The sequence below is a fragment of the Pecten maximus genome, chromosome 3, assembly GCF_902652985.1.
Source record: "Pecten maximus chromosome 3, xPecMax1.1, whole genome shotgun sequence".
In the NCBI taxonomy this organism is placed as follows: domain Eukaryota; kingdom Metazoa; phylum Mollusca; class Bivalvia; order Pectinida; family Pectinidae; genus Pecten; species Pecten maximus.
The window spans coordinates 43,696,626-43,721,387 of NC_047017.1; the positions used below are offsets into that span (position 1 = coordinate 43,696,626).

General features: G+C 37.5%; 2 protein-coding genes and 1 long non-coding RNA gene across 4 annotated transcripts in view; 1 reads left to right on the forward strand and 2 right to left on the reverse strand.

The window, feature by feature from the left end:
* LOC117324298 (interferon alpha-inducible protein 27-like protein 2A) overlaps window positions 1-1,872 on the reverse strand; it is a 64,133-nt gene extending 62,261 nt beyond the window's left edge. Inside the window, exon 1 of the mRNA XM_033880085.1 lies at window positions 1,855-1,872. The gene's annotated coding sequence lies outside the window, so the exon portion shown is untranslated. The remainder of the gene's footprint in view (window positions 1-1,854) is intronic.
* On the forward strand, window positions 1,866-15,672 carry LOC117324300. The gene is made up of 2 exons (XR_004531956.1): window positions 1,866-2,145; window positions 15,121-15,672. It is a non-coding gene; the product is annotated as an uncharacterized LOC117324300 (long non-coding RNA).
* LOC117324296 (interferon alpha-inducible protein 27-like protein 2) lies at window positions 2,751-12,475 on the reverse strand. 2 transcript variants are annotated; one of them, XM_033880080.1, is made up of 4 exons: window positions 12,357-12,440; window positions 6,413-6,452; window positions 4,764-5,127; window positions 2,751-3,075 (listed from the first exon to the last, which is right to left on the reverse strand). In XM_033880080.1, exons 3-4 carry the CDS (start codon window positions 5,086-5,088, stop codon window positions 2,876-2,878), a joined length of 525 nt encoding a protein of 174 aa, XP_033735971.1. In that variant the 5' UTR covers window positions 5,089-5,127; window positions 6,413-6,452; window positions 12,357-12,440; the 3' UTR covers window positions 2,751-2,875. The 2 variants fall into 2 exon arrangements, with proteins under 2 accessions (XP_033735971.1, XP_033735970.1); XM_033880079.1 differs by lacking the exon at window positions 6,413-6,452 and having other exon boundaries at window positions 12,357-12,475.
* Window positions 15,673-24,762: the final 9,090 nt, after the last annotated feature.

Consider the following 24,762-nt stretch of genomic DNA (forward strand, 5'->3'; position numbering starts at 1 on the left):
GAAAGCCAATTAAGGATTGATTGTCAATTTTGTTGCTTGCATGGACTGATGAAGGGAAGTGAACCTCGTGCAAATGAAGTGAACTGCGAAGCATGGACTGATGAAGGGAAGTGAACCTCGTGCAAATGAAGTGAACTGCGAAGCAGTTCATGTACCATTTGCACGAGGTTCACTTCCCTTCATCAGTCCATGCAAGCAACAAAATTGACAATCAATCCTTATATTTACGTTAACCAAATTTAAAACTTCGCCACCAGATTGCAAAATTCGGTCGGAACAGTGTGACGTAAGTGCGTCACTTTGTAACATTGTTATACTTATCGTACATGTGTGCATAGTAGTGGAACAGCAGACAGTCAACTATTCTAGTCGCCAAGGCAACGCAAAATGTAGTGACATACACGTTTTGATTATTACGATGTTGATACACATAGATACGATATTTTCAAGGTGAAATATTCATTTATAATAAATATTTATGATATTGTATAATAAAAACTTAGTAATACCTATATAAATACGAATTTAAAGTGCAGTGTTGACAGTATAGTATGTGTGTGATTTGGTCACTCGAGACACAGGGACTCGGTTAAAAAATGATGTGATGCAGTCTAATAGCCGGGATATTCAGAGCTCGAGAAAAAGTGTAACAATGTGGATTTTAGTCGCAGGTTAGCTGGTGATGTACAAGGTGTTCTTGAAATATTGGATTTCATTGTCGCACTGGAGTTTTGGGATGTAAATTCTGATTATAGTAAGTAAAGAAACGTTGATTTGAAAATTGGCGGTAGTCGACGGCCGGAAACTTGTGTCCTCCATATGTTTAGATTGAGTCAAATTACGACAATAATGTGTCCCTGTTCTCGATATAGCATACTTCTGCTGCCAGTCTGTTTTGTGTTGTTAAATAGTGTTTATTAAGCATGACATTCGAGATACAGCTAACGTTAGACCTACTGCGCTACGTAGGTCATGAGCTCGGTGCTATCGAGAGTGTCAGTGTTCTGTCAGATCCTGTTTTCTAAACTGTCTGCATTATACTGGCATTTTTATTAGCACATAAAGCGGCTATTCCACTTGTGTTCATATATGTTTATAACAATGTTACACCATTCAAAAGTGAAAGTGTATTCAAGTCTGAGGCGGTACAGAACTCGATCGCCATTGTAAACTCAGTGAATGTATTCACACGCCGGCAAGAAAGTGATTCGTCTCAGAACAGAAGCACGCGACCCAAAATCTTCAACGGGAAATGAAGTGATCTGAGTTTACTATGTTCATTGAGGCGAAGCGAAGTGAAAATGTAAATATTAACGCCATGAAAACCAACCCGGCTAGCCATTTACATACTATACTGGCATGCCGAAAGCCAATAACGCCATGAAAACCAATCCGGCTAGCCATTTACATGCTATTCTCGCACCTCGGACAGGGAAATCTCACGTGATAACCAGTGCTAGATTTTTCTATCTCGTCCAATCTGTCTGGTACCTTTACGTGAATTTTGGCGGAATTTTAATCCATTCATGTATTCATCCGCGCAAGTCACGTAATACTCTCGAATCGGTGAACAAGTGCACAAACCGCAATGCAGTATGTACTATGCATTGTTTGGTTGGTTGTTGTTTATTATTTAAATAGTATGTACCGATTGATCATTGTTTTTCTACTTTGATATAACCGAACTATATTTTTACGCGAAAGGACTGAATTCGAAGCGCAGATGAATTGGTTAATCGGCTTTGAACCGGGAGGCCCCAGACGGGATACTCTTACACTCTAAACGCATATATAGATGGGTTGTTATTATACAACTAGATATATGTAAGAGGTGCGAGAAAAAAAATCTATTACCTGTAAGTGATCGAGATCGGGTTATCTCAGTCGAGGGCTAAGATTCTGTAACATAATCCCAACCGAGGCGTTAGCATACTATAGCATATTATACTAGCATGCCGAAAGTCAATAACGTCGTGAAATCCAACCCGGCTAGCCATTTACATGCTATACTAGCATGCCGAAAGTCAATAACGTCATGAAAACCAGCCCGGCTAGCCATGAATCATCAACAACAGATATTGAAAGAAGAAGATGTCCAAAAGAACCCGAAAAGATAAAATCTCAAGAAAATACAACTAAAGAAAGGTATGTCACTTCTGTATTTGAAAACCAAGATACAGATGACTCCTATGGAGGTTTTTTCTCTCCCAGAATGCCTCATTGCAACATTTGCAGCCATCTTGAATGAGGCATTCTGGGAGAGAGAAAACCTCCGGAGGGTCAGCATATCTCTCCGTGACAATCAAACTACCAAAAGACACCAATATATTATTCATACTTTTCCAAAACATCAACATTGTATGGTATATCATGGACTAAATAGATAAAATTCAATTTCATAAATTTATACATATTTCTCACTTTTTCACAATACAATTTCATCTACGTACAGTCAGACATACTCTATATATTTTTAAATACTTCTGGATCTCATGGTCATTATTTTTTAACCTTTTTAATCGTCTCCGTGTTAATCTTTATATCTTGCGTAAATCACTTTTTCGTTTTGTCGATTTCGACATGAAGTGGGATCAAAGAGACACAACGCCTGGTAGTGTTATACTGCAGGGTATAGTGCATGTGATTATACGAAGATCATTACGTTTCTTTCAAATCGCTGTAAAAAAAATTAAAAGGATATCGCTTATTTTTCATTTTAGAATTATTTCAACATATAACACAACACAAAATGCAGTTTACAATATAATTGTATTTACTTCAAGATTTATATCCAGTTAATAATTAACATGACAACTAATTTTTAGTTTACATATTGTTGAAGCGATTTGATTGATAATTAAGGAGTTACGCCTCACTAGTCTTGTTTAGTAAGTTTCTCCGCCACAGTGATCCCTCCATAAGTGACCCCGACCGCCGTTGTCCCCACGGTGGCAGCTCCAGTGAGTCCGAGACCCGCTGCCCCAACAGACTGGCAGACTGCCACAACCGATCCCGCAGCTACACCGCCTCCATTAGCAATAGCGGCAACAGACATAGCCTTCGCTGCCAAAGACCCTGGAAATTAATAACAAAATATGTCGATCTTTCTTAACTGTATTGACTGATAAAAATTCCAAAGTATGTCTGTCTGGCAAATACCTGAAAACGGATTGTTTTACTAAATAGAAATTATCAGTAAAGAGAGAGAATACCGCCATTGTATTCCGATATGGAGGTCGTAGATGCCTTCAGCAACATTGAGGAGTAAAACTTAAAACCAATAATATATCCAACCACATACAAAATCAGTTAACTTAGTTTAACATATTACATTTGAAAATATTCAAAAGGAATTGGACACAAGTTGTACAACTTAAAAGTGTCCTTTTCCATAAACATGTATACAATGATATTTACAAATGGCAGCATATGTGATATAACATAGAGATATGTTTATATCAAAAACAACATTACTATGCAAGGTGACACTACGCAATTTCATATGCCAAGGTGTTCTAACTTGTGCCTAAATTGTACAACGTTATTTCATGCATATGATGTGCGTGATTGTAGTAGGCCTCATCTACTGTGTAATCACTTAAAAACCGCCGTACTCTCCAATATAGACTGACAAGGTACAATGTATATTCCTAGTCTACGACAGGCATATGTAGCTAATCTGTTTTTCGAAGCTAATCTGTTTTTCGAAGCTTTGCCTTTCTGAGCAGTTAGTGAGGCTGGTAGATACAAGTAAAGTTATACAACGAGAGAACAAAAACTTGCATTAGGTGCAATTTAGATATAGAAGACGAATACCATTTTATATAGAGATGCTGATATCCTGGGAATAGAATACGTAAAACCATATTAATGGCGAAATAATTCCATGTGTAAACTTGTACAGTTAGTATGGTAATTGTTGATAATATCAGATATTTTCGTATACTTGCTAGATAAATATATTTGAGGCTAATCAGGCACGAGTGACGTAAAACATATATTTTTATACCAATATAATTTATGTAAATGTTCACCATGTAGTATTGGCATTAAGAGCATGTGTGTTGAAATCATAACGGATAATGTAATCTTCAGGTTAATGTAGATGATGGCGATGACAACGACGACGACGATATTGATGATTGATGAATCCACCATACTAATGTGGGAGTGATAATGATTGTTGAATCCACCATACTAATGTGGGAGTGATAATGATTGATGAATCCACCATACTAATGTGGGAGTGATAATGATTGATGAATAAATACACATCTACAGTATATATGTATATATCATTTGTATCCTTTGTAAGTTTTAATTTTAGGTGTCCAGTGAGTTTTCAAACTTAACGAAAAAACTTAATAGAATTGAATTGTACTGAGCTAACCATGTGATCCTTTATCGGGTTCATACCAGTTGTACCATTCTGTACTTGAACGAAATATAATATGGCGGCTGTCGTTCGATTTAAACATACATTCATGTAGTATTTTCTTTCTTTGCTGTTATTTTTTTTATTGGAAATGGTTATGGTTCTTTCATAGACTTATGCAATCTAGCCACGTCTCGTTTTTAACAAAAAGAACTTTTACATGACAAATGAATAACCACAGGTCCGCCATCTTGTAGCCACGTGGTATGTTTGAAATAAACGATCCAAGAGAACCGGTTAGCGCGTTCCATTATGAGTTCAGCAGATTCGTACCGGTACAACTTGTACGGACCCAATAAAGGAACACAAGGAGAGTGGACACGTATACCTGCTACAATCCCACCGGCGGAGAATCCCACGGCGCCCAACAAAACCGGTGTGGCCGCAACTGCTACCACACCACCGAGCACCGACAGTCCGATCTTTGCCAAGAGGGACCCGGATTTCTTGGAAGGTTTCCGAGAGCGAGTAGGTTTTCTGGGTACCGGTTGTGAAGGAGAATTCACTGCATATTGTTCTTCCTCCTCCGAGTCCGAGCTGTCGGAGTCAGTTGGCCGTCCTTGCAGGTCTACTTGTGCTCGTTTCAGTTCTGACAACTTGTAAGTCTTTTCTTTACTTTTCCATCCGAGCTTTCTTTTCTCGTCATCATTCATGCTTGATAATATGCCCGTTTTTATCCCTTGGGAATTGTTCTGTTAAGTTAAAAGTATACTGACTTTGTGTTTTAGAGAAAATTTATAGGCCTGTTTTTATACTCGAACATGTGTTTATGGCTTGAAATAACCTGAAACATGTTTAAGCTATTATTAAAACATTAACATGTTTAAGGGTTTTGAAAAACGCGTTGGTTGAAAAAAATGGTGTTGAAACAACAAGAACTAGCTATATATTTGCATAAATTTCTGTAGCTAATATCAAGAGATATTGCATGTGTAAGATTTCAAAAAATTAGCAATGAAATCATTAAGTAGGAATAAAGAGCAAAGTGACTTCACATTTCAGGCAACATGCTTATATTTATCCATTTTTGGAAACTTAAGCAGTGGAAAACTATGGAAAAAATATCAGGTAAATGAGATAACAATTGTCTAATAGTTTATGCAATTTCAAAAAAATACACTGAAAAACGAAATCATAAAAAATCATTTTTTTCAAAATGCATGAAATATATAATAAAAACATGACCTGACCGAATATTTTTGCCACATTACTGTATACTTCAACATATGCTGTCTAAAAATGAGATGTGCGAAGGGAACAACAGCATTTTTTCAGAAATGTTTTAATATAATGAAATCATGCCGAATTGATACTCCATATCAACTTAATTTAAATGCTCTAGAACTGTTACTGTCATCGTTGCAAACAAACCTGGAGAACATGAAGGTCCTATCAGGCCAAATGGTTATTATGAAGAAATCAACAATCTTTGGTCTTTGTCTGACTTTCAGTCTCACTTTCGTTTACACAAACCAACATTTGAAAGTCTCCCCCTTTGCCAGTAAGCTCTACGGCTTGCAGCAGCCTTGCTCCACCATCTTGAATCGATCTTAAACATGCTTTTAATCGCGGTTGAGGAATTCTTTAACCATTAAACCGAGTGGTTTAAAACAAGACATGAAAAAACGCTTAACCATTAAAGTGTTTTAAACCTTAAACATGTTTGAGTATAAAAAAAAACAGGCCTTATGTATAAAAAAAATACACTCAAAAACGAAAAAATCTTTAAACTAAAAGTTACAATGTTTATGATGACGAAAACGACCAAAAAGACTCCATGTCACACAGATATCAACACTGGCGCAAGCATTCCTTTAAAATCACAATTTCAAACAAAGAAAGAAAAGTTAAATTTACAAGTTATTAAAGCATGTTTGACTAAATCTTATCAAAACACAGATTTTCCATTCTGTGAATTATTAGTTATTATCGTAGACATGTTATCGTTCTGTCGCTTGCTTTAAAATTAGTACCTACATTTTCGCTTCGTTCTTCGCTTCCCTTCCCCTGTATTTATATGTTAGGATAAAGTGTTTACATGAAGCGATAATGATAATAACAATGATAATGATAATATTAAGACAAGGGCCCAATGGGCCCAAATCGCTCACCTGCAATGCAGTGATCTTTTCATATATGGATCCTGCAGTTATTTGAAAGCATGCTACAGGACCAATATAATGTCTCTCTGCACTTTGGCTTTTCACTAAAAGTCATTTAAAGATTTAAGCATACTTGATCGACGTGACCTTGAATGAAGGTCAAGGTCATTCATTTGAACAAACTTGGTAGCCCTTCACCCCAGCATGCTACAGACCCAATATCAACTCCCTGGGACTCTTGGTTATTGAGAAGAAGTTGTTTAAAGATTTTAGCCTTTTTGACCCCTGTGACCTTGAATGAAGGTCAAGGTCATTCATTTGAACAAACTTGGTAGCCCTTTACCCCAGCATGCTACAGACCCAATATCAACTCTCTGGGACTCTTGGTTATTGAGAAGAAGTCGTTTAAAGATTTTAGCCTTTTTGACTCCTGTGACCTTGAATGAAAGTCAAGGTCATTCATTTGAACAAACTTGGTAGCCCTTCACCCCAGCATGCTACAGACCCAATATCAACTCCCTGGGACTGTTGGTTATTGAGAAGAAGTCGTTTAAAGATTTTAGCCTTTTTGACTCCTGTGACCTTGAATGAAAGTCAAGGTCATTCATTTGAACAAACTTGGGAGCCCTTCACCCCAGCATGCTACAGGCCAAATATTAGGCCTCTGGGACTCTTGGTTATTGAGAAGAAGTCGTTTAAAGATTTTAGCCTTTTTGACTCCTGTGACCTTGAATGAAAGTCAAGGTCATTCATTTGAACAAACTTGGGAGCCCTTCACCCCAGCATGCTACAGGCCAAATATTAGGCCTCTGGGACTCTTGGTTATTGAGAAGAAGTCGTTTAAAGATTTTAGCCTTTTTGACTCCTGTGACCTTGAATGAAAGTCAAGGTCATTCATTTGAACAAACTTGGGAGCCCTTCAATCCAGCATGCTACAGGCCAAATATTAGGCCTCTGGGACTCTTGGTTATTGAGAAGAAGTCGTTTAAAGATTTTAGCCTTTTTGACTCCTGTGACCTTGAATGACGGTCAAGGTCATTCATTTGAACAAACTTGGTAGCCCTTCACCCCAGCATGCTACAGACCCAATATCAACTCCCTGGGACTCTTGGTTATTGAGAAGAAGTCGTTTAAAGATTTTAGCCTTTTTGACCCCTGTGACCTTGAATGAAAGTCAAGGTCATTCATTTGAACAAACTTGGTAGCCCTTCACCCGAGCATGCTACAGACCTAATATCAACTCCCTGGGACTCTTGGTTATTGAGAAGAAGTCGTTTAAAGATTTTAGCCTTTTTGACTCCTGTGACCTTGAATGAAAGTCAAGGTCATTCATTTGAACAAACTTGGTAGCCCTTTACCCCAGCATGCTACAGACCCAATATCAACTCCCTGGGACTGTTGGTTGTTGAGAAGAAGTCGTTTGAAGATTTTAGCCTTTTTGACTCCTGTGACCTTGAATGAAGGTCAAGGTCATTCATTTGAACAAACTTGGTAGCCCTTCACCCCAGCATGCTACAGACCCAATATCAAGTCCCTGGGTCTTTTGGCTATTTAGAAGAAGTCGTCTAATTTTTTTTTAGCCTTTTTGACTCCTGTGACCTTGAATGAAAGTCAAGGTCATTCATTTGAACAAACTTGGTAGCCCTTTACCCCAGCATGCTACAGACCCAATATCAACTCCCTGGGACTGTTGGTTGTTGAGAAGAAGTCGTTTGAAGATTTTAGCCTTTTTGACTCCTGTGACCTTGAATGAAGGTCAAGGTCATTCATTTGAACAAACTTGGTAGCCCTTCACCCCAGCATGCTACAGGCCCAATATTAGGTCTCTAGGCCTTTTGGTTATTGAGAAGAAGTTGCTTGAATGGAAAGTTGACGCCGGCCGGACGGCCGGACGGACGACGGACGCCGCGCCACGGCATAAGCTCACTTGCCCTTCGGGCAGGTGAGCTAAAAAACCATAACGAAAACAATAAGGTGTCCATCCGAAATGATCACTCGTTTCGGCGACGTCGACGATGATGTGATTTCTCAGAAAACGAGAAATCGAAAGCATGCAGTTAGCAGAAAACCTCTGTAGGTCGATACGAAAACATAACTTTTAGTTTAAAGATTTGGCATTTTTATGACAGAATTGTTCAGGTGATAGGGAAGTAAAGGTGAACATACAATGCACTGCACAGTTACAACTCGCTAACATCTCGTCAATTACAACCACTTCATACCGGGTAAACTAGGCAGCTTCGGCGCTCCGTGGAGGCTTATCACGAAGATGGCGATGATTTTGAAGTATAATTGTCGCTTGAATTCATTTATAACAAGGGCCCAATGGGCCCAAATCGCTCACCTGCAATGCAGTGATCTTTTCATATATGGATCCTGCAGTTATTTGAAAGCATGCTACAGGACCAATATAATGTCTCTCTGCACTTTGGCTTTTCACTAAAAGTCATTTAAAGATTTAAGCATACTTGATCGACGTGACCTTGAATGAAGGTCAAGGTCATTCATTTGAACAAACTTGGTAGCCCTTCACCCCAGCATGCTACAGACCCAATATCAACTCCCTGGGACTCTTGGTTATTGAGAAGAAGTTGTTTAAAGATTTTAGCCTTTTTGACCCCTGTGACCTTGAATGAAGGTCAAGGTCATTCATTTGAACAAACTTGGTAGCCCTTTACCCCAGCATGCTACAGACCCAATATCAACTCTCTGGGACTCTTGGTTATTGAGAAGAAGTCGTTTAAAGATTTTAGCCTTTTTGACTCCTGTGACCTTGAATGAAAGTCAAGGTCATTCATTTGAACAAACTTGGGAGCCCTTTACTCCAGCATGCTACAGGCCAAATATTAGGTCTCTGGGACTCTTGGTTATCGAGAAGAAGTCGTTTAAAGATTTTAGCCTTTTTGGCCCCTGTGACCTTGAATGAAGGTCAAGGCCATTCATTTGAACAAACTAGGTAGCCCTTCATCCCAGCATGCTACAGACCCAATATCAACTCCCTGGGACTGTTGGTTATTGAGAAGAAGTCGTTTGAAGATTTTAGCCTTTTTGACCCCTGTGACCTTGAATGAAGGTCAAGGTCATTCATTTGAACAAACTTGGTAGCCCTTCACCCCAGCATGCTACAGGCCAAATATTAGGTCTCTGGGACTCTTGGTTATTGAGAAGAAGTCGTTTAAAGATTTTAGCCTTTTTGACTCCTGTGACCTTGAATGAAAGTCAAGGTCATTCATTTGAACAAACTTGGTAGCCCTTCACCCCAGCATGCTACAGACCCAATATCAACTCCCTGGGACTCTTGGTTATTGAGAAGAAGTTGTTTAAAGATTTTAGCCTTTTTGACCCCTGTGACCTTGAATGAAGGTCAAGGTCATTCATTTGAACAAACTTGGTAGCCCTTTACCCCAGCATGCTACAGACCCAATATCAACTCCCTGAGACTCTTGGTTATTGAGAAGAAGTCGTTTAAAAGATTTTAGCCTTTTTGACTCCTGTGACCTTGAATGAAAGTCAAGGTCATTCATTTGAACAAACTTGGGAGCCCTTCACCCCAGCATGCTACAGGCCAAATATTAGGTCTCTGGGACTCTTGGTTATTGAGAAGAAGTCGTTTAAAGATTTTAGCCTTTTTGACTCCTGTGACCTTGAATGAAAGTCAAGGTCATTCATTTGAACAAACTTGGTAGCCCTTCACCCCAGCATGCTACAGACCCAATATCAACTCCCTGGGACTCTTGGTTATTGAGAAGAAGTTGTTTAAAGATTTTAGCCTTTTTGACCCCTGTGACCTTGAATGAAGGTCAAGGTCATTCATTTGAACAAACTTGGTAGCCCTTTACCCCAGCATGCTACAGACCCAATATCAACTCCCTGAGACTCTTGGTTATTGAGAAGAAGTCGTTTAAAAGATTTTAGCCTTTTTGACTCCTGTGACCTTGAATGAAAGTCAAGGTCATTCATTTGAACAAACTTGGGAGCCCTTCACCCCAGCATGCTACAGGCCAAATATTAGGTCTCTGGGACTCTTGGTTATTGAGAAGAAGTCGTTTAAAGATTTTAGCCTTTTTGACTCCTGTGACCTTGAATGAAAGTCAAGGTCATTCATTTGAACAAACTTGGGAGCCCTTCACCCCAGTATGCTACAGGCCAAATATTAGGCCTCTGGGACTCTTGGTTATTGAGAAGAAGTCGTTTAAAGATTTTAGCCTTTTTGACTCCTGTGACCTTGAATGACGGTCAAGGTCATTCATTTGAACAAACTTGGTAGCCCTTCACCCCAGCATGCTACAGACCCAATATCAACTCCCTGGGACTCTTGGATATTGAGAAGAAGTCGTTTAAAGATTTTAGCCTTTTTGACTCCTGTGACCTTGAATGAAAGTCAAGGTCATTCATTTGAACAAACTTGGTAGCCCTTCACCCCAGCATGCTACAGACCCAATATCAACTCCCTGGGACTCTTGGTTATTGAGAAGAAGTCGTTTAAAGATTTTAGCCTTTTTGACTCCTGTGACCTTGAATGAAAGTTAAGGTCATTCATTTGAACAAACTTGGTAGCCCTTCACCCCAGCATGCTACAGACCCAATATCAACTCCCTGGGACTGTTGGTTATTGAGAAGAAGTCGTTTGAAGATTTTAGCCTTTTTGACCCCTGTGACCTTGAATGAAGGTCAAGGTCATTCATTTGAACAAACTTGGGAGCCCTTCACCCCAGCATGCTACAGGCCAAATATTAGGCCTCTGGGACTCTTGGTTATTGAGAAGAAGTCGTTTAAAGATTTTAGCCTTTTTGACTCCTGTGACCTTGAATGACGGTCAAGGTCATTCATTTGAACAAACTTGGTAGCCCTTCACCCCAGCATGCTACAGACCCAATATCAACTCCCTGGGACTCTTGGTTATTGAGAAGAAGTCGTTTAAAGATTTTAGCCTTTTTGACTCCTGTGACCTTGAATGAAAGTCAAGGTCATTCATTTGAACAAACTTGGTAGCCCTTCACCCGAGCATGCTACAGACCCAATATCAACTCCCTGGGACTCTTGGTTATTGAGAAGAAGTCGTTTAAAGATTTTAGCCTTTTTGACTCCTGTGACCTTGAATGAAAGTCAAGGTCATTCATTTGAACAAACTTGGTAGCCCTTCACCCCAGCATGCTACAGACCCAATATCAAGTCCCTGGGACTCTCGGTTATTGAGAAGAAGTCGTTTAAAGATTTTAGCCTTTTTGACTCCTGTGACCTTGAATGAAGGTCAAGGTCATTCATTTGAACAAACTTGGTAGCCCTTCACCCCAGCATGCTACAGACCTAATATCAAGTCCCTGGGTCTTTTGGCTATTTAGAAGAAGTCGTCTAATTTTTTTTTAGCCTTTTTGACTCCTGTGACCTTGAATGAAAGTCAAGGTCATTCATTTGAACAAACTTGGTAGCCCTTTACCCCAGCATGCTACAGACCCAATATCAACTCCCTGGGACTGTTGGTTGTTGAGAAGAAGTCGTTTGAAGATTTTAGCCTTTTTGACTCCTGTGACCTTGAATGAAGGTCAAGGACATTCATTTGAACAAACTTGGTAGCCCTTCACCCCAGCATGCTACAGGCCCAATATTAGGTCTCTAGGCCTTTTGGTTATTGAGAAGAAGTTGCTTGAATGGAAAGTTGACGCCGGACGGACGGCCGGACGGCCGGACGGACGACGGACGGACGACGGACGCCGCGCCACGGCATAAGCTCACTTGCCCTTCGGGCAGGTGAGCTAATAAACTAAACCAAGAAATATATCAGATTATGTGTATAAACTGTACTGGCACTAAAAACTCACCCGACAGTGGCCTGTATACGTAGCTGCGTGGTTAGCGTAAACGCGTAAGTCCCTTGTCTATCCCAGGGTCCTTTGTGCAGGCACGTCTGCTGCGCACGTGGCGAACCGATCTCGCGGAGATTTCCGACAATCCTCGGAAATTTTTCAGAATTTGGCATATTTCTGCCATCTTCTTATTTCAGGTCGCGTTAAGGTAACATGAATTGCCGAGAAAATATTCGTTTTTACTCTTTTTGGTGAAGTGTTGGACAAACGGGATTTTTTTTATTCTTTTCTAGAACTGCTGTTTAACCATAATGGCAGATTCAAGAACACAAAAAAAAAAAAAAAAAAAAAAAAAAACACTTACCGAGTAGACCCAAAAAGCACTGTACATTATAAAGCTTAGAAGTTATAAATGTTATGTTACCAATAGACCTATAATTGAAATTCTTTGATGTTCTAATTTCTCCGATACTTTTGTTTGTACTCGTGAGATATTTGAAGGTTTGAAAATGCTAATATGAGTGAGAATTAAATGTTGCAGGTACAGTTCTGTAAAAAAAAGGTTTTGAACGTCTGCCTCTGCCGTTCCACAGAAAACATAATGGTATATGGTGAAACCGGAATGTACCCCTTAAATATTCAAATTTTGTTTAGAATGATAATGTTTTTATCATATGGATGTGATTTATTCCCTTTTCTGATTGGCCAATTCTACACGAACCCCAAATCCGCGCTACATGGTGGTATTTCACCCTTTCCGGAACTAGAAACAACCGTACTCTGTCCTTGTTTTATAATTAGACACCTTAAATGCATTAGAGTTATCTCCCGTGGGTTATAAACCGAAAGTAGGCTGTGCGAGCTGGCAGGTTGACAATTATCGCAAACGATGTGGTGACAACTAAACAATACATAATTGATATATCACCATGACATTCACACACAAACATACTAATTAGTCTGATAGTCAGGTAGTACAGTGAAATTAAGATGAATTGTGCACGTGTCAATTAACAGACTTGTAAAATATCACTGGATTTGCCATTTTAACGAACTTAAACAAAATCAAAGCACAAGGACATGTCCGGTTTTTGGTTTGGCTCCAAAGTTTGTTCACATGTTTGCCTTAGCCCGAGTTTCCTCTGTCCCTGACACCATGTCTGATGTAGGTGCCCTAGGGGTCGGGGCCCAGATGAAGCTCGGGCTAATGTTTGCCTGATCTGGTCTTTTTTACTGGGTTAACCCACACACTGATGAACAACAACACGAAAGTGTTACGTATTTATGTATGTACTGTATGTATATGTATGTATGTACTGTATGTATATGTATGTATGTACTGTATGTATATGTATGTATGTACTGTATGTATATGTATGTATGTATGTATGTATGTACTGTATGTATGTATGTATGTACTGTATAAATGACATAATTTTCACAGAGTGTTAAATTTTAACAACGACACAATTTCTTGTAAAAAAGAAATAGAAGAAAACTTGAAGCTTTATTGCTTGGTCTAGAAAAAATATATGGTTCTTAAAAACAGAGCAATAGAACTGATTATTTGTGATAGGTATTTAGATGTAATACCATATTGCTCATAACAGCTGATTGATACATACAATGGTATAACCTTAATTCCTTTGGCCCACGACGCCATGTCTTGTGTCAGGGACAGGAAAAACTCAGGCTTCAACTAGTATATAACTATATACCATGAAAACTGTGTTTATTCTTTACATGTACAGGAATAGTTTATACAATTTGTTATATCATAGTAACAAAGCCTAAGAATTTTAAAAAAAGGACGCGTTTTCTGTATCAGGAAAAACAGCAGATGAGCTTCCATGATATAAGATAAATATTGCACATAGGGAACAATTGTAAGCATTTATTTTTTAAATTGGGGTTAAAATGGGTGATTTATCGATCACGAATAATTTTGTAACATGTATGTTGTAATTGAAAATATTCCTGAACATCAATGAAACCACTGTAATTGTACTGTTTTATCCCCGAATCATAAATTCATAAATGTTTTTACATCAGGGTGGATTGGGAGTATAAATTAACCAATACAGTGAATAGAAATATAAGAAAAGTTTATCATCAATAGTTATGACATCACTTTTTATTACATTTTTACCAGTGAAATATCAAACATTATTCATTCTATAAAAGTGATATTTTTCACTGGTGGAAAATACTGTATCACTTTTTCTGATATTTTTCTATAATTAAAAATATCACTTTTTTATTTGACCAATCAAAGCACTGCTTACAAATGACAAACACTGCTTACAAACGACGATGGGAGAACTTGAAAGTTGCCCTGGTAGATTTTGCTATGAAAAGTTATAAACAATATTTAACAGTATCTTCAGTAATGCCAAATATAATTCACTAGTGTCAAAAATATTTTGATGTTTTTCACTTATGCAATGCACTCATGAAAAATATCAAAATATTAGCCCTAATCAGGGATAGTTTCTGATACTTAACTGGCATGGTGTCTTGTAATAATAGGTTGTTGCTTGTTGAGAAATCATGATAGCCGGTTTGATGAGGTCGATTTTACAAGTAAACATATACAATGGTCAGTTGAGCAGTGTCGGTATTAAGAAAAGACAGGTTCCGGATTATACAGGTTTTAACTACTATAGTTTAAGAAGGAAAATGCCGGGACCAAACAATGATGCCTAAATAGACACGGGTCTGGATTAGACAGGGGCCGGTTGTGACAAATTATACTGTAATGCTTCAATATTTTTTTCAGATTCTGTTGCCTGCAGATCCTGATAGCCATTGGTACTGTTCCGTGTGAGGTCACAGTAAGCTTCAGGTTGAAGTCTGTGTATCAGGAGGTTCTCAGGCGTTCCAAGCACAAACAAGGGCCTACAGCTAGGCCAAATCTCCATGAACAATAGATAAATAAAAGGGGCGTTTTCAAAATATTTATGGTATTCCAAGATCCTGTTTAAAAGTGGTGATGCTAATTTGATGTACATGTATGTGCCATTGTCAGTGTTTAGAGGAACCTTTCATATTGAAAGACACTGGTGACTTGGCGGTCCAAGATGCCCTAAAAGTCAACCTTCAAAGTGCTGTCCACTCCTCCCTGATGCTTCTTTCTGAAAAATTCTCAGACATGGAACTTTTTACTGAAATAGCTTCTCTGTCCTACACAAATGAAATCCGGATGCCATTCAGTGAAGATAGAAATAGAATTAAAAATATTGTAAATACTTGTGTGGGCAATTTTCGACTTTTATACAAGTACCAAGTACCTAAACTGGGATGACAATATTAAATCTTTTGAACAAGAGTACATCTATAATGTCCAACGTTATCATTTATATTTTATTCCAGAAAATGTAATTTTGGACATTTGTGGCCTTGAGAACAATACAATGGATAGTAGGAAGGATGGCCTGGCAAAAGAAAGAAAGTCATATTTTTTATGATTGCCTGGAGCAAACAGCCAGTCGGTATAGCAGCTCGCAGAGTAGGAAAGACCTTTGAACAGGAGGGTTGTCTAGTTCTCCTAAAAAGGTTCTATAATGGTAACAATGATCAACAAAGATTTAAGGATGTCAAATCTTTTATTTTGTGAACTGTCGAAGGTTGATATATTTAGTCATATTTTAAAAAAATGTGAGTCTTTGTGATAAAGCGGTGCTGTTGTGTTGTGGTAAAGGTATCCCGACACTTTATCACTAGCCCTCCACCTCTGGGTTGCAAGTTTGAAACCTAAGTGAGGCAGTTGCCAAGTACTGACCGTAGGCCGTTGGTTTTTTTCCGGGTACTCAGGCTTTCCTCCGCCTCCAAACTTGGCACGTCCTTAAATGACCCCGGCTGTTAATTGGACCTTAACAAAAAAAAAAAAAAAAAAAACAAGCTATCATTTATCAAAGTCAACCCTGAGAACCTTTAGATACACAAAATACATAGTGTCCAACTTAAAAAAAAGCTTTATTTGTTGAGGTAACCTTGTACAAATAGATAAATAAATGACCAATATAAACCCTACCTATACTGAAACCCTTTGTTTGTGTACAAGTAATTCTAAATCCACTAAATACAAAGTGCCCACCAATTAACATTTTATATTTGTTGGCTTACTCTCATCAGATGGCGGTACGTCCGTCATTTATCTGTCTATAAACAATCCTTTTGTTCTTCCAGTACTTATCAAAGATGGTCATTTGTCCAATTCCCTTTGTTAGTAGTTGTGCCTGTGCCCATTTTATTTTGAGTGTCAGATCCAGAAAACAACATAGCTGACAGATGGCCGTCTTTGATTTCGACAGTTGTAGTTTGTTATTGCCATTTCTTGTGAGAAACTTAACAGGTTGGTTCCCTTTAGTCCCTAGTAGTACCCATTGTGAGTCTCGTCAGGAAACCAAATGGCCGACAAACGGCTATTTTTGATTTTGACAATTTAAATTGTTTATTGCTATTTCTTGAAAAGAACACGAGGGATATTTCTCAGGCTTCACATGAAGGGTTTCCATGGTGCCTTTTGTAGCTTTTTACTGATGAGCTTTTTGCTATGACACTATGAGGCGAATTTGGTCAGAATGAAAAAGGAGTCATCTGACCAAATGTCAAGGTCACTAAGTCAGAAGGCAAAGTCAAATTTTGTATCTTTTTACTCATGAACATTTTGTAATGCCACGATGAGGGGAAAATAGTCGAAATTAAACAAGGATTTAACTGAACAAAGGTCAAGGTCACTAGGTAAAAAAACCAAGGTCATAATTGTATCTTTTCAATAATAAATGGTTTGGTTATAAGATCATTAAGCCAAATTGTTCAGAATTAAACAAGGAATCAGCTGGTGAAAGGTCAAGGTTACTCGGTCAGAGGCCAATGTTGTCTTAATATGATGAATCGAAGTTGCTCAGAATTAAACAAGGAGTCAACTGACCAAATTCAAAGGGAATGGTGTAGATGCCAAGGTAACATTATATATGTTTTCACTGTTCAGCATTTTGATATGAGATTATACATCGAAGGTGATTGTTATTTAAGCAATGATTCTACCTGCCAAATGTCAAAGTCGCTGGGTTAAATGTTAAGGTCCAATTTTCAATCTTTTCACTGATGAACATTTGCACAATGACATTATGAAACAACGTTGGTCTGAATTAAACAAGGAATCACCTGCCCAAAGGTCAAGGTTACGGGGTCAATGGTCAAAGATGTTAGGCTGAGTAGGTCAAGGACAAAGTTGATCTCCGAATATGACCCTGTTCTTAGTGGGAGACGTATTTAGGATTAAAATGAAACAAATCAAATCAAACAAAAGAGTGTATACAGGTATTTCCATTTCTGCTGGTCTAAATGATATGGAGACAGATGCGAATGATGTATAGTTTGTTCTTTGGCCTCGTGATTGGGCATGAACTGTCATGACCTCTCATTGTTTTAGCTTTAATTTGAGTTTGATATTAAAAATAAATGTATGACAGTTATTTTTCTTCTAAGATTTCTAATTCACAAAATAAAATCTGAGATATCTCTTTATTTCCTCGTTCCTCGTGTCCCAAGCTCAAGATATGTAGGCTTCCCTTGGTCCCTAGTTTGATTTCGAGTCCGATCAAGAAAACAAAATTACTGACAGTTGGAAGTTAGCATTGCTATTTCTAATTCTAAGGGAATTCTTTGAGATGTGTCTTAGATTTCACATAAAGTAGAGAAAATATCATAGTCTAACAAATGAATATCGTTCAATGTTGGGCGCTAGGATCCCTCTTTGATATCTTACTTAAGACGATTATAGCCTTTTTGGCATATCCCACATGTAAAGCGAAACTTCTCTTTGTGGTCTCTATTGAAATGTTGTCGGAGACCTTCACTCTTCTTAAATTGCTTTCCACATTCAGACCAAAGATGGTCCTTTGAAGCAGTAGACGGTTTAGGAGGCTCAGCCTAAGCAGATGTACTGGTGTGAGTACGCTCATGCCGGTTTAAGTTGTACTTTCGCTTTCTTGTGTAGTTACAGTACTTGGAACGTGACCCTGATTCCACCGTGTCCTCATAGAAACTTTCGTCTACACCTTCTACAAGAAATGAAAATGAAAATGTTTAAGCTTACTGCTGCTCAAAGCTGGTTGTACACAATTTACAAAACATATTCCCACGTACACATAAACCGGACAGCTGAACGTACAGTTTCCAAATGAACCCATGGGGAAAGAAAGTTACACAATTTCCAATAATATAATAGGTGAGCTTTTTAAAGAACCTAGAATATCCTAGAATATGTCTACTAATACATGTAACAGCAAATATATATATATATATATCCAAACTTCCAATTGATGCGATAGTTTTAACATAATTGAAGAATTTCGATAGCTGACATTGACTTTACCAGTGAGCATAACTGCTTTTGCTTTCAAAAAAGTGTTGATATGTCGTCTGTTCTAAATATATACAGTATTAAGATGAAACATAAACGATGATTGTTAGTACTCTAGTTGACTACATGTCATCATGCATTGCTGCAAATATGTAAAGTAATTGTAGAATTTACCTTCTCAACTTCCAGCCCTGCTGCCGCCGTTTTCAAAATCTACCGCTTCGCAACTCACAGCTACAAGTACAAACTCAAATTATATAGCAAGTAGTAAAAATCGATAATTTTGTTGCTCAAACGAAGTTTATGGACATACTGTCCTATTCTTATTACATCCACTTTCTTCCGCCGGCAGGTTTTCGACACTTTCCCCAAAAACCGTAGCGCGGAATGCGGAATGTTCGTGCATTACCAGCGGTGCACCAGAGTTATTTTATTTGTTTATCATTAGTTATTGATTTATTTTGGTCGGTCATCTGAATGGTCAGCCGGATGTCTCTTATTGATCGAAATAAGGTCGAAGTAAGGCTATTTCCATGTTTACAATCAGGTTCCGTCATTGCTGTTCACGTCCAAAATATGACTGGTGCGTGCACATATCAAGGGAAAACAAGAAATATCTTTAAAAAAGATAAACGGCATAGTTTTAATGCTGGTGGTTATAATGTAAAACTGATGGTGAAATAGATTAACGAGCTAAAGCGTTTTAGCACGAATAACAAAATCATATCAGTTTGAATCATTTTTGGTAATAATAAGATTGCATTTGAATCATGAATATGATTTCATTAATGTGTCATTTAAAAAGAAAATATATTTATTCAGCATGCATTCAATCTTATCTTTGTTTCGTTTTTAATTGTATATCTTTATTTTGCATTTACCGCATACAATCTTATCTTTGTTTCGTTTTTAACTGCTTATCTACATTTTGCATTTACCGCTACATTGACCAATCACATACTTCATCTTGACCAGTAACGCCACCTGTCGCGTCATATCCGGGGCAAAAAGAAAATTATACGGTTATGCCGAAGAAAGAACTGCACGCAGATCTCCAAATACGTTTATCAACGCACGTGCTCAGGCTACATGATGGGGAAATATGTATTCTATTACGTAGTAGACAATATGCCCGTAATACACTGGAGCGGGCTATCCACAGACTTTAGATTATTAAACTATTTTTTTGGCTTGTGCGGGCAATCTTACGGAGAGTATTATACAGTGTATACCGTAAACCTACATATACAAAAATTCTTGTGCACATCTTACAAAATTTGTTATTGATTTTACAATTACTCTTCCTGAGGGTCGGTCTTATTCACCTGGTACGTTTTCAGGAGTCTTTAATCAAAATTATATTTAATGCCCACTATGCTGTCCAATTCACCCTTCGTCCGTAGTCCGTTCTCCGTCCGTAAACAATCATCGCTATCGCTATCTCTCAGAAAGCTCGTCATATATCTTTCTCAAATTTCATATGTAGTTCCTTGGTCCCTGGCTTTGTTTATTTATTTTGAGACAGATCGGAAAACAAGATGGCTCACAGACGACCATTTTGAATTTTGGCAGTAGAAGTTTTTATCTCTCTTTCTCAGAAAAGTCTTGCTTGATGAATCTTTCTCAATTTCCTATGAAGGTTCCCCTTGGTCCGCAGTTGTGTATACTATTTTAAGAATTTGAGACTGATCAATAAACAGAAAGGCCGACAGATGGCCATTTTGAATTTTGGCAGTTGTAAGATTGTTATCACTATTTGTCAGAAATTTCGTGATGAATCTTTCTCAATATTCATATATAAGTTCTCATTGGTTATTTATCGTTTAGTACTATTTTGTAATTGATCGGAAAACAATATGGCCAATCACTACGATTGACATTTGAGGTGCCAATCGTACAAATTTAGTTTGTCCAACACTGTTTACATTTCCTGGGCCCTTAAGCCTTGACATTGAATAGTAGTGATTCTAGAAAACATAGATGGATAGACATAGATGGATAGCATTACAATATTAAAACATAGATGGGATAGAGTATGAAAAACGAATCATATTCAATCAAGTGTGTTTCCATGGTTGTTTTATTAAGTAGATTATTCACCTTTTATATACCTTGACTAAGTAAATTATTCCCCTTTTGTATACCCTGATTAAGTTATTCATTTACCATTTATATGCACCGTTAGGAGGATGCGCAACACATGGCTTTTTAAAATCCACTAAATTCCTGAAAATAACCATGATCATCATCTAGATATGTAACCATCAAGGAATGCACAATTACTTTAAAATGCTAATTGTCATCCTATGAAACAATTTTCAGGTTAGTGTGGTGGTCATTTTACCCACATTAGTAGTTGAGGTACGCTGTGACCATTTTTTACAGGAATACCTGTCAACAGAGGCATCATATACAACTAAAGCCACCGATACAATTTAACCATTAAATGCCTATATAGTTTCCAGATTTTCACAATTCATTATATGGAAAAGTAAGAAACAAACAATTATGTCCATACATAGGATCTGCTCACATTGTCATGTTATAATTGTAACATTGATACATATGATCTGCTCACATTGTCATGTTATAATTGTAACATTGATACATATGATCTGCTCACATTGTCATGTTATAATTGTAACATTGATACATATGATCTGCTCACATTGTCATGTTATAATTGTAACATTGATACATATGATCTGCTCACATTGTCATTATAACATTGCTGTACACTTGTTTGACCTCTTGTTACACACTCTCAAGTGTGTCAGAGAGTAATACAAATCTTGAATCTTGAATCCTATACACTGCCGCGGAATTTAAACTTAAGTAAGCAATACATATTACATACATTGTAATACTATTTCCCTGTAGCACTACTTCCGTTAATTTTATTTTATAAGTAAGCAATACATATTACATACATTGTAATACTATTTCCCTGTAGCACTACTTCCGTTAATTTTATTCACAATTGTGAACCCGTATATCGTCATCTGGCCACTGGCCAAACCCTTGTGCAAATTTGAAAATAATACAAATTCCTGTCTCTGTTTCATATTCAGATATTTTGAGCATCTTTTCCCTGTAGCAATAGTTATGCAATCTATATTATAGAAAAAAATGTTACAGTTAGTATTTTCAGGTTTATGGCAAAGGTACCACACTTGGAAATACATAAGTTTTATGTCATTAAACAAATCAAGGAAAATAAACCGTATATATTTCAGCATTGACATCTCCACAACGAATAAGATGCCATCGCACTTTTCTGGATTTGTGTTTGTGATAGATGAAAACAATTTTCATTTTCACAGCTAGTTCTGCATTCCTAGGTGATGCGCGCGTTAAACTAACCAAGTAATCATGACAACTCAAAAGTTGATTAAATAAATAATGTTTGGCATATTTAATTATTCTATGTTCACATGTATTGATTATCGTAATATGTTATCTTGTGGGTTAATGGCTTCTTCTTACACTACTATTCAATATATGGAAATAATCCTTAATGTGCCCTACAATATATTATACGGGCACCTCATATGTCATAAGTATGTGCCTATATAGTAATCGCGTTGTCCGATAGTCAGTACTTTCCTCTCGTGGGACCATCATACTGTACTTCCTCAGGAATTTACTATATTTGGTGACACACACTGAAATTTCAAGGTGCAATAGTGATTATAGTTATAGTGATTAGACCTAGATTTATATGGGGGATGCAGTCTATTAGACCTAGATTTATATGCAGGATGTAGTCTATTAGACCAAGATATATATGGGGGATGTAGTCTATTAGACCTAGATGTATATGGGGAGGGGTGTAGTCTATTAGACCCAGATTTATATGAGGGATGTAGTCGATTAGACCTAGATTTATATGGGGGATGTAGTCTATAAGACCCAGATTTATATGGGGATGTAGTCTATTAGACCTAGATTTATATGGGGGATGTAGTCTATTAGACCTAGATTTATATGGGGGATGTAGTCTATTAGACCAAGATTTATATGGCGGATATAGTCTATTAGACCTAGATTTATATGCAGGATGTAGTCTATTAGACCAAGATATATATGGGGGATGTAGTCTATTAGACCTAGATTTATATGGGGAGGGGTATAGTCTATTAGACCCAGATTTATATGGAGGATGTAGTCCATTAGACTTAGATTTATATGGGGGATGTACAGTAGTCTATTAGACCAAGATTTAATGGGGGGATGTAGTCTATTAGACCTAGATATATATGGGGGATGTAGTCTATTAGACCCAGATTTATATGGGGGATGTAATCTATTAGACCCAGATTTATATGGGGGATGTAGTCTATTAGACCTAGATTTATATGGGGAGGGGTATAGTCTATTAGACCTAGATTTATATGGGGATGTAGTCCATAAGACCTAGATTTATATGGGGATGTAGTCTATTAGACCTAGATTTATATGGGGATGTAGTCTATTAGACCTCGATATATATGGAGATGTAGTCTATTAGACCTAGATTTATATGGGGATGTAGTCGATAAGACCTAGATTTATATGGGGGATGTAGTCTATTAGACCTAGATTTTTATGGGGATGTAGTCTATTAGACCCAGATTTATATGGGGGATGTAGTCTATTAGACCTAGATATATATGGGGAATGTAGTCTATTAGACCTAGATTTATATGGGGGATGTAGCCGATAAGACCTAGATTTATATGGGGGATGTAGCCGATTAGACCTAGATTAATATGGGGGATGTAGTCTATTAGACCAAGATTTATATGGGGGATGTAGTCGATAAGACCTAGATTTATATGGCGGATGTAGTTGATTACACCTAGATTAATATGGGGGATGTAGTCTATTAGACCAAGATTTATATGGGGGATGTAGTCTATTAGACCTAGATTAATATGGGGGATGTAGTCTATTAGACCAAGATTTATATGGGGGATGTAGTCTATTAGACCTAGATTAATATGGGGGATGTAGTCTATTAGACCTAGGTTTATATGGGGGATGTAGTCTATTAGACCCAGATTTATATGGGGATGTAGTCTATTAGACGCAGATTTATTTGGGGGATGTAGTCTATTAGACCTAGATTAATATGGGGGATGTAGTCTATTAGACCTAGATTTATATGGGGGATGTAGTCGATAAGACCTAGATTTATATGGGGGATGTAGTCTATTAGACCTAGATTTATATGGGGATGTAGTCTATTAGACCCAGATTTATATGGGGGATGTAGTCTATTAGACCTAGATATATATGGGGAATGTAGTCTATTAGACCTAGATTTATATGGGGATGTAGTCTATTAGACCTAGATTTATATGGGGATGTAGTCTATTAGACCTAGATTTATATGGGGGATGTAGTCTATTAGACCTAGATTTATATGGGGGATGTAGTCTATTAGACCTAGATTTATATGGGGATGTAGTCTATTAGACCTAGATTTATATAGGGGATGTTGTCTATTAGACCTAGGTTTATATGGGGGATGTAGTCCATTAGACCTAGATTTATATGAAGATGTAGCCGATTAGACCTAGATTTATATGGGGATGTAGCCGATTAGAATAGATTTATATGGGGGATGTAGCCGATTAGACCTAGATTTATATGGGGGATGTAGTCCATTAGACCTAGATAACCACATTCCTTTAAGGGTCATCTATATAGCAGAATAGTGTTGAATTTCAAATACGAATAAATACCTAAAGATTTGCACAAAAAATGTGATGTAATATACCAAAATGTTTGTTTGGACATGTAGCTTCTTACAATCACCAATAATATGCTATAGATGCTACCAGTTTCTTCTATAGAGTAACTTTGTGGTAAGATGTAGCATGGAATAATTCTAAGTCACAGAAATTATCAAACCTGAAAAATAGCCATGCTGTTATGTTCACAAGTGTCTATAGCACAGGGTAGGAGCCTTTGTTTGACCGGATTTTACTGTATGTACGTATAAACACTTATTTTGTTTTGACCTTGAAATGCAAATGGCGGCTGAGAATAATATTACATAAATAT

What these genes read in the sequence shown, in the direction of transcription:
- LOC117324296 (XM_033880079.1), bottom strand. Translation starts at nt 5,088, where the DNA reads ATGAATGATGACGAGAAAAGAAAGCTCGGATGGAAAAGTAAAGAAAAG. An exon ending in CGCCGGTGGGATTGTAGCAG is followed by an intron (nt 3,076 to 4,763) that starts GTATACGTGTCC and finishes ATTAATTTCCAG; the next exon opens with GGTCTTTGGCAGCGAAGGCT.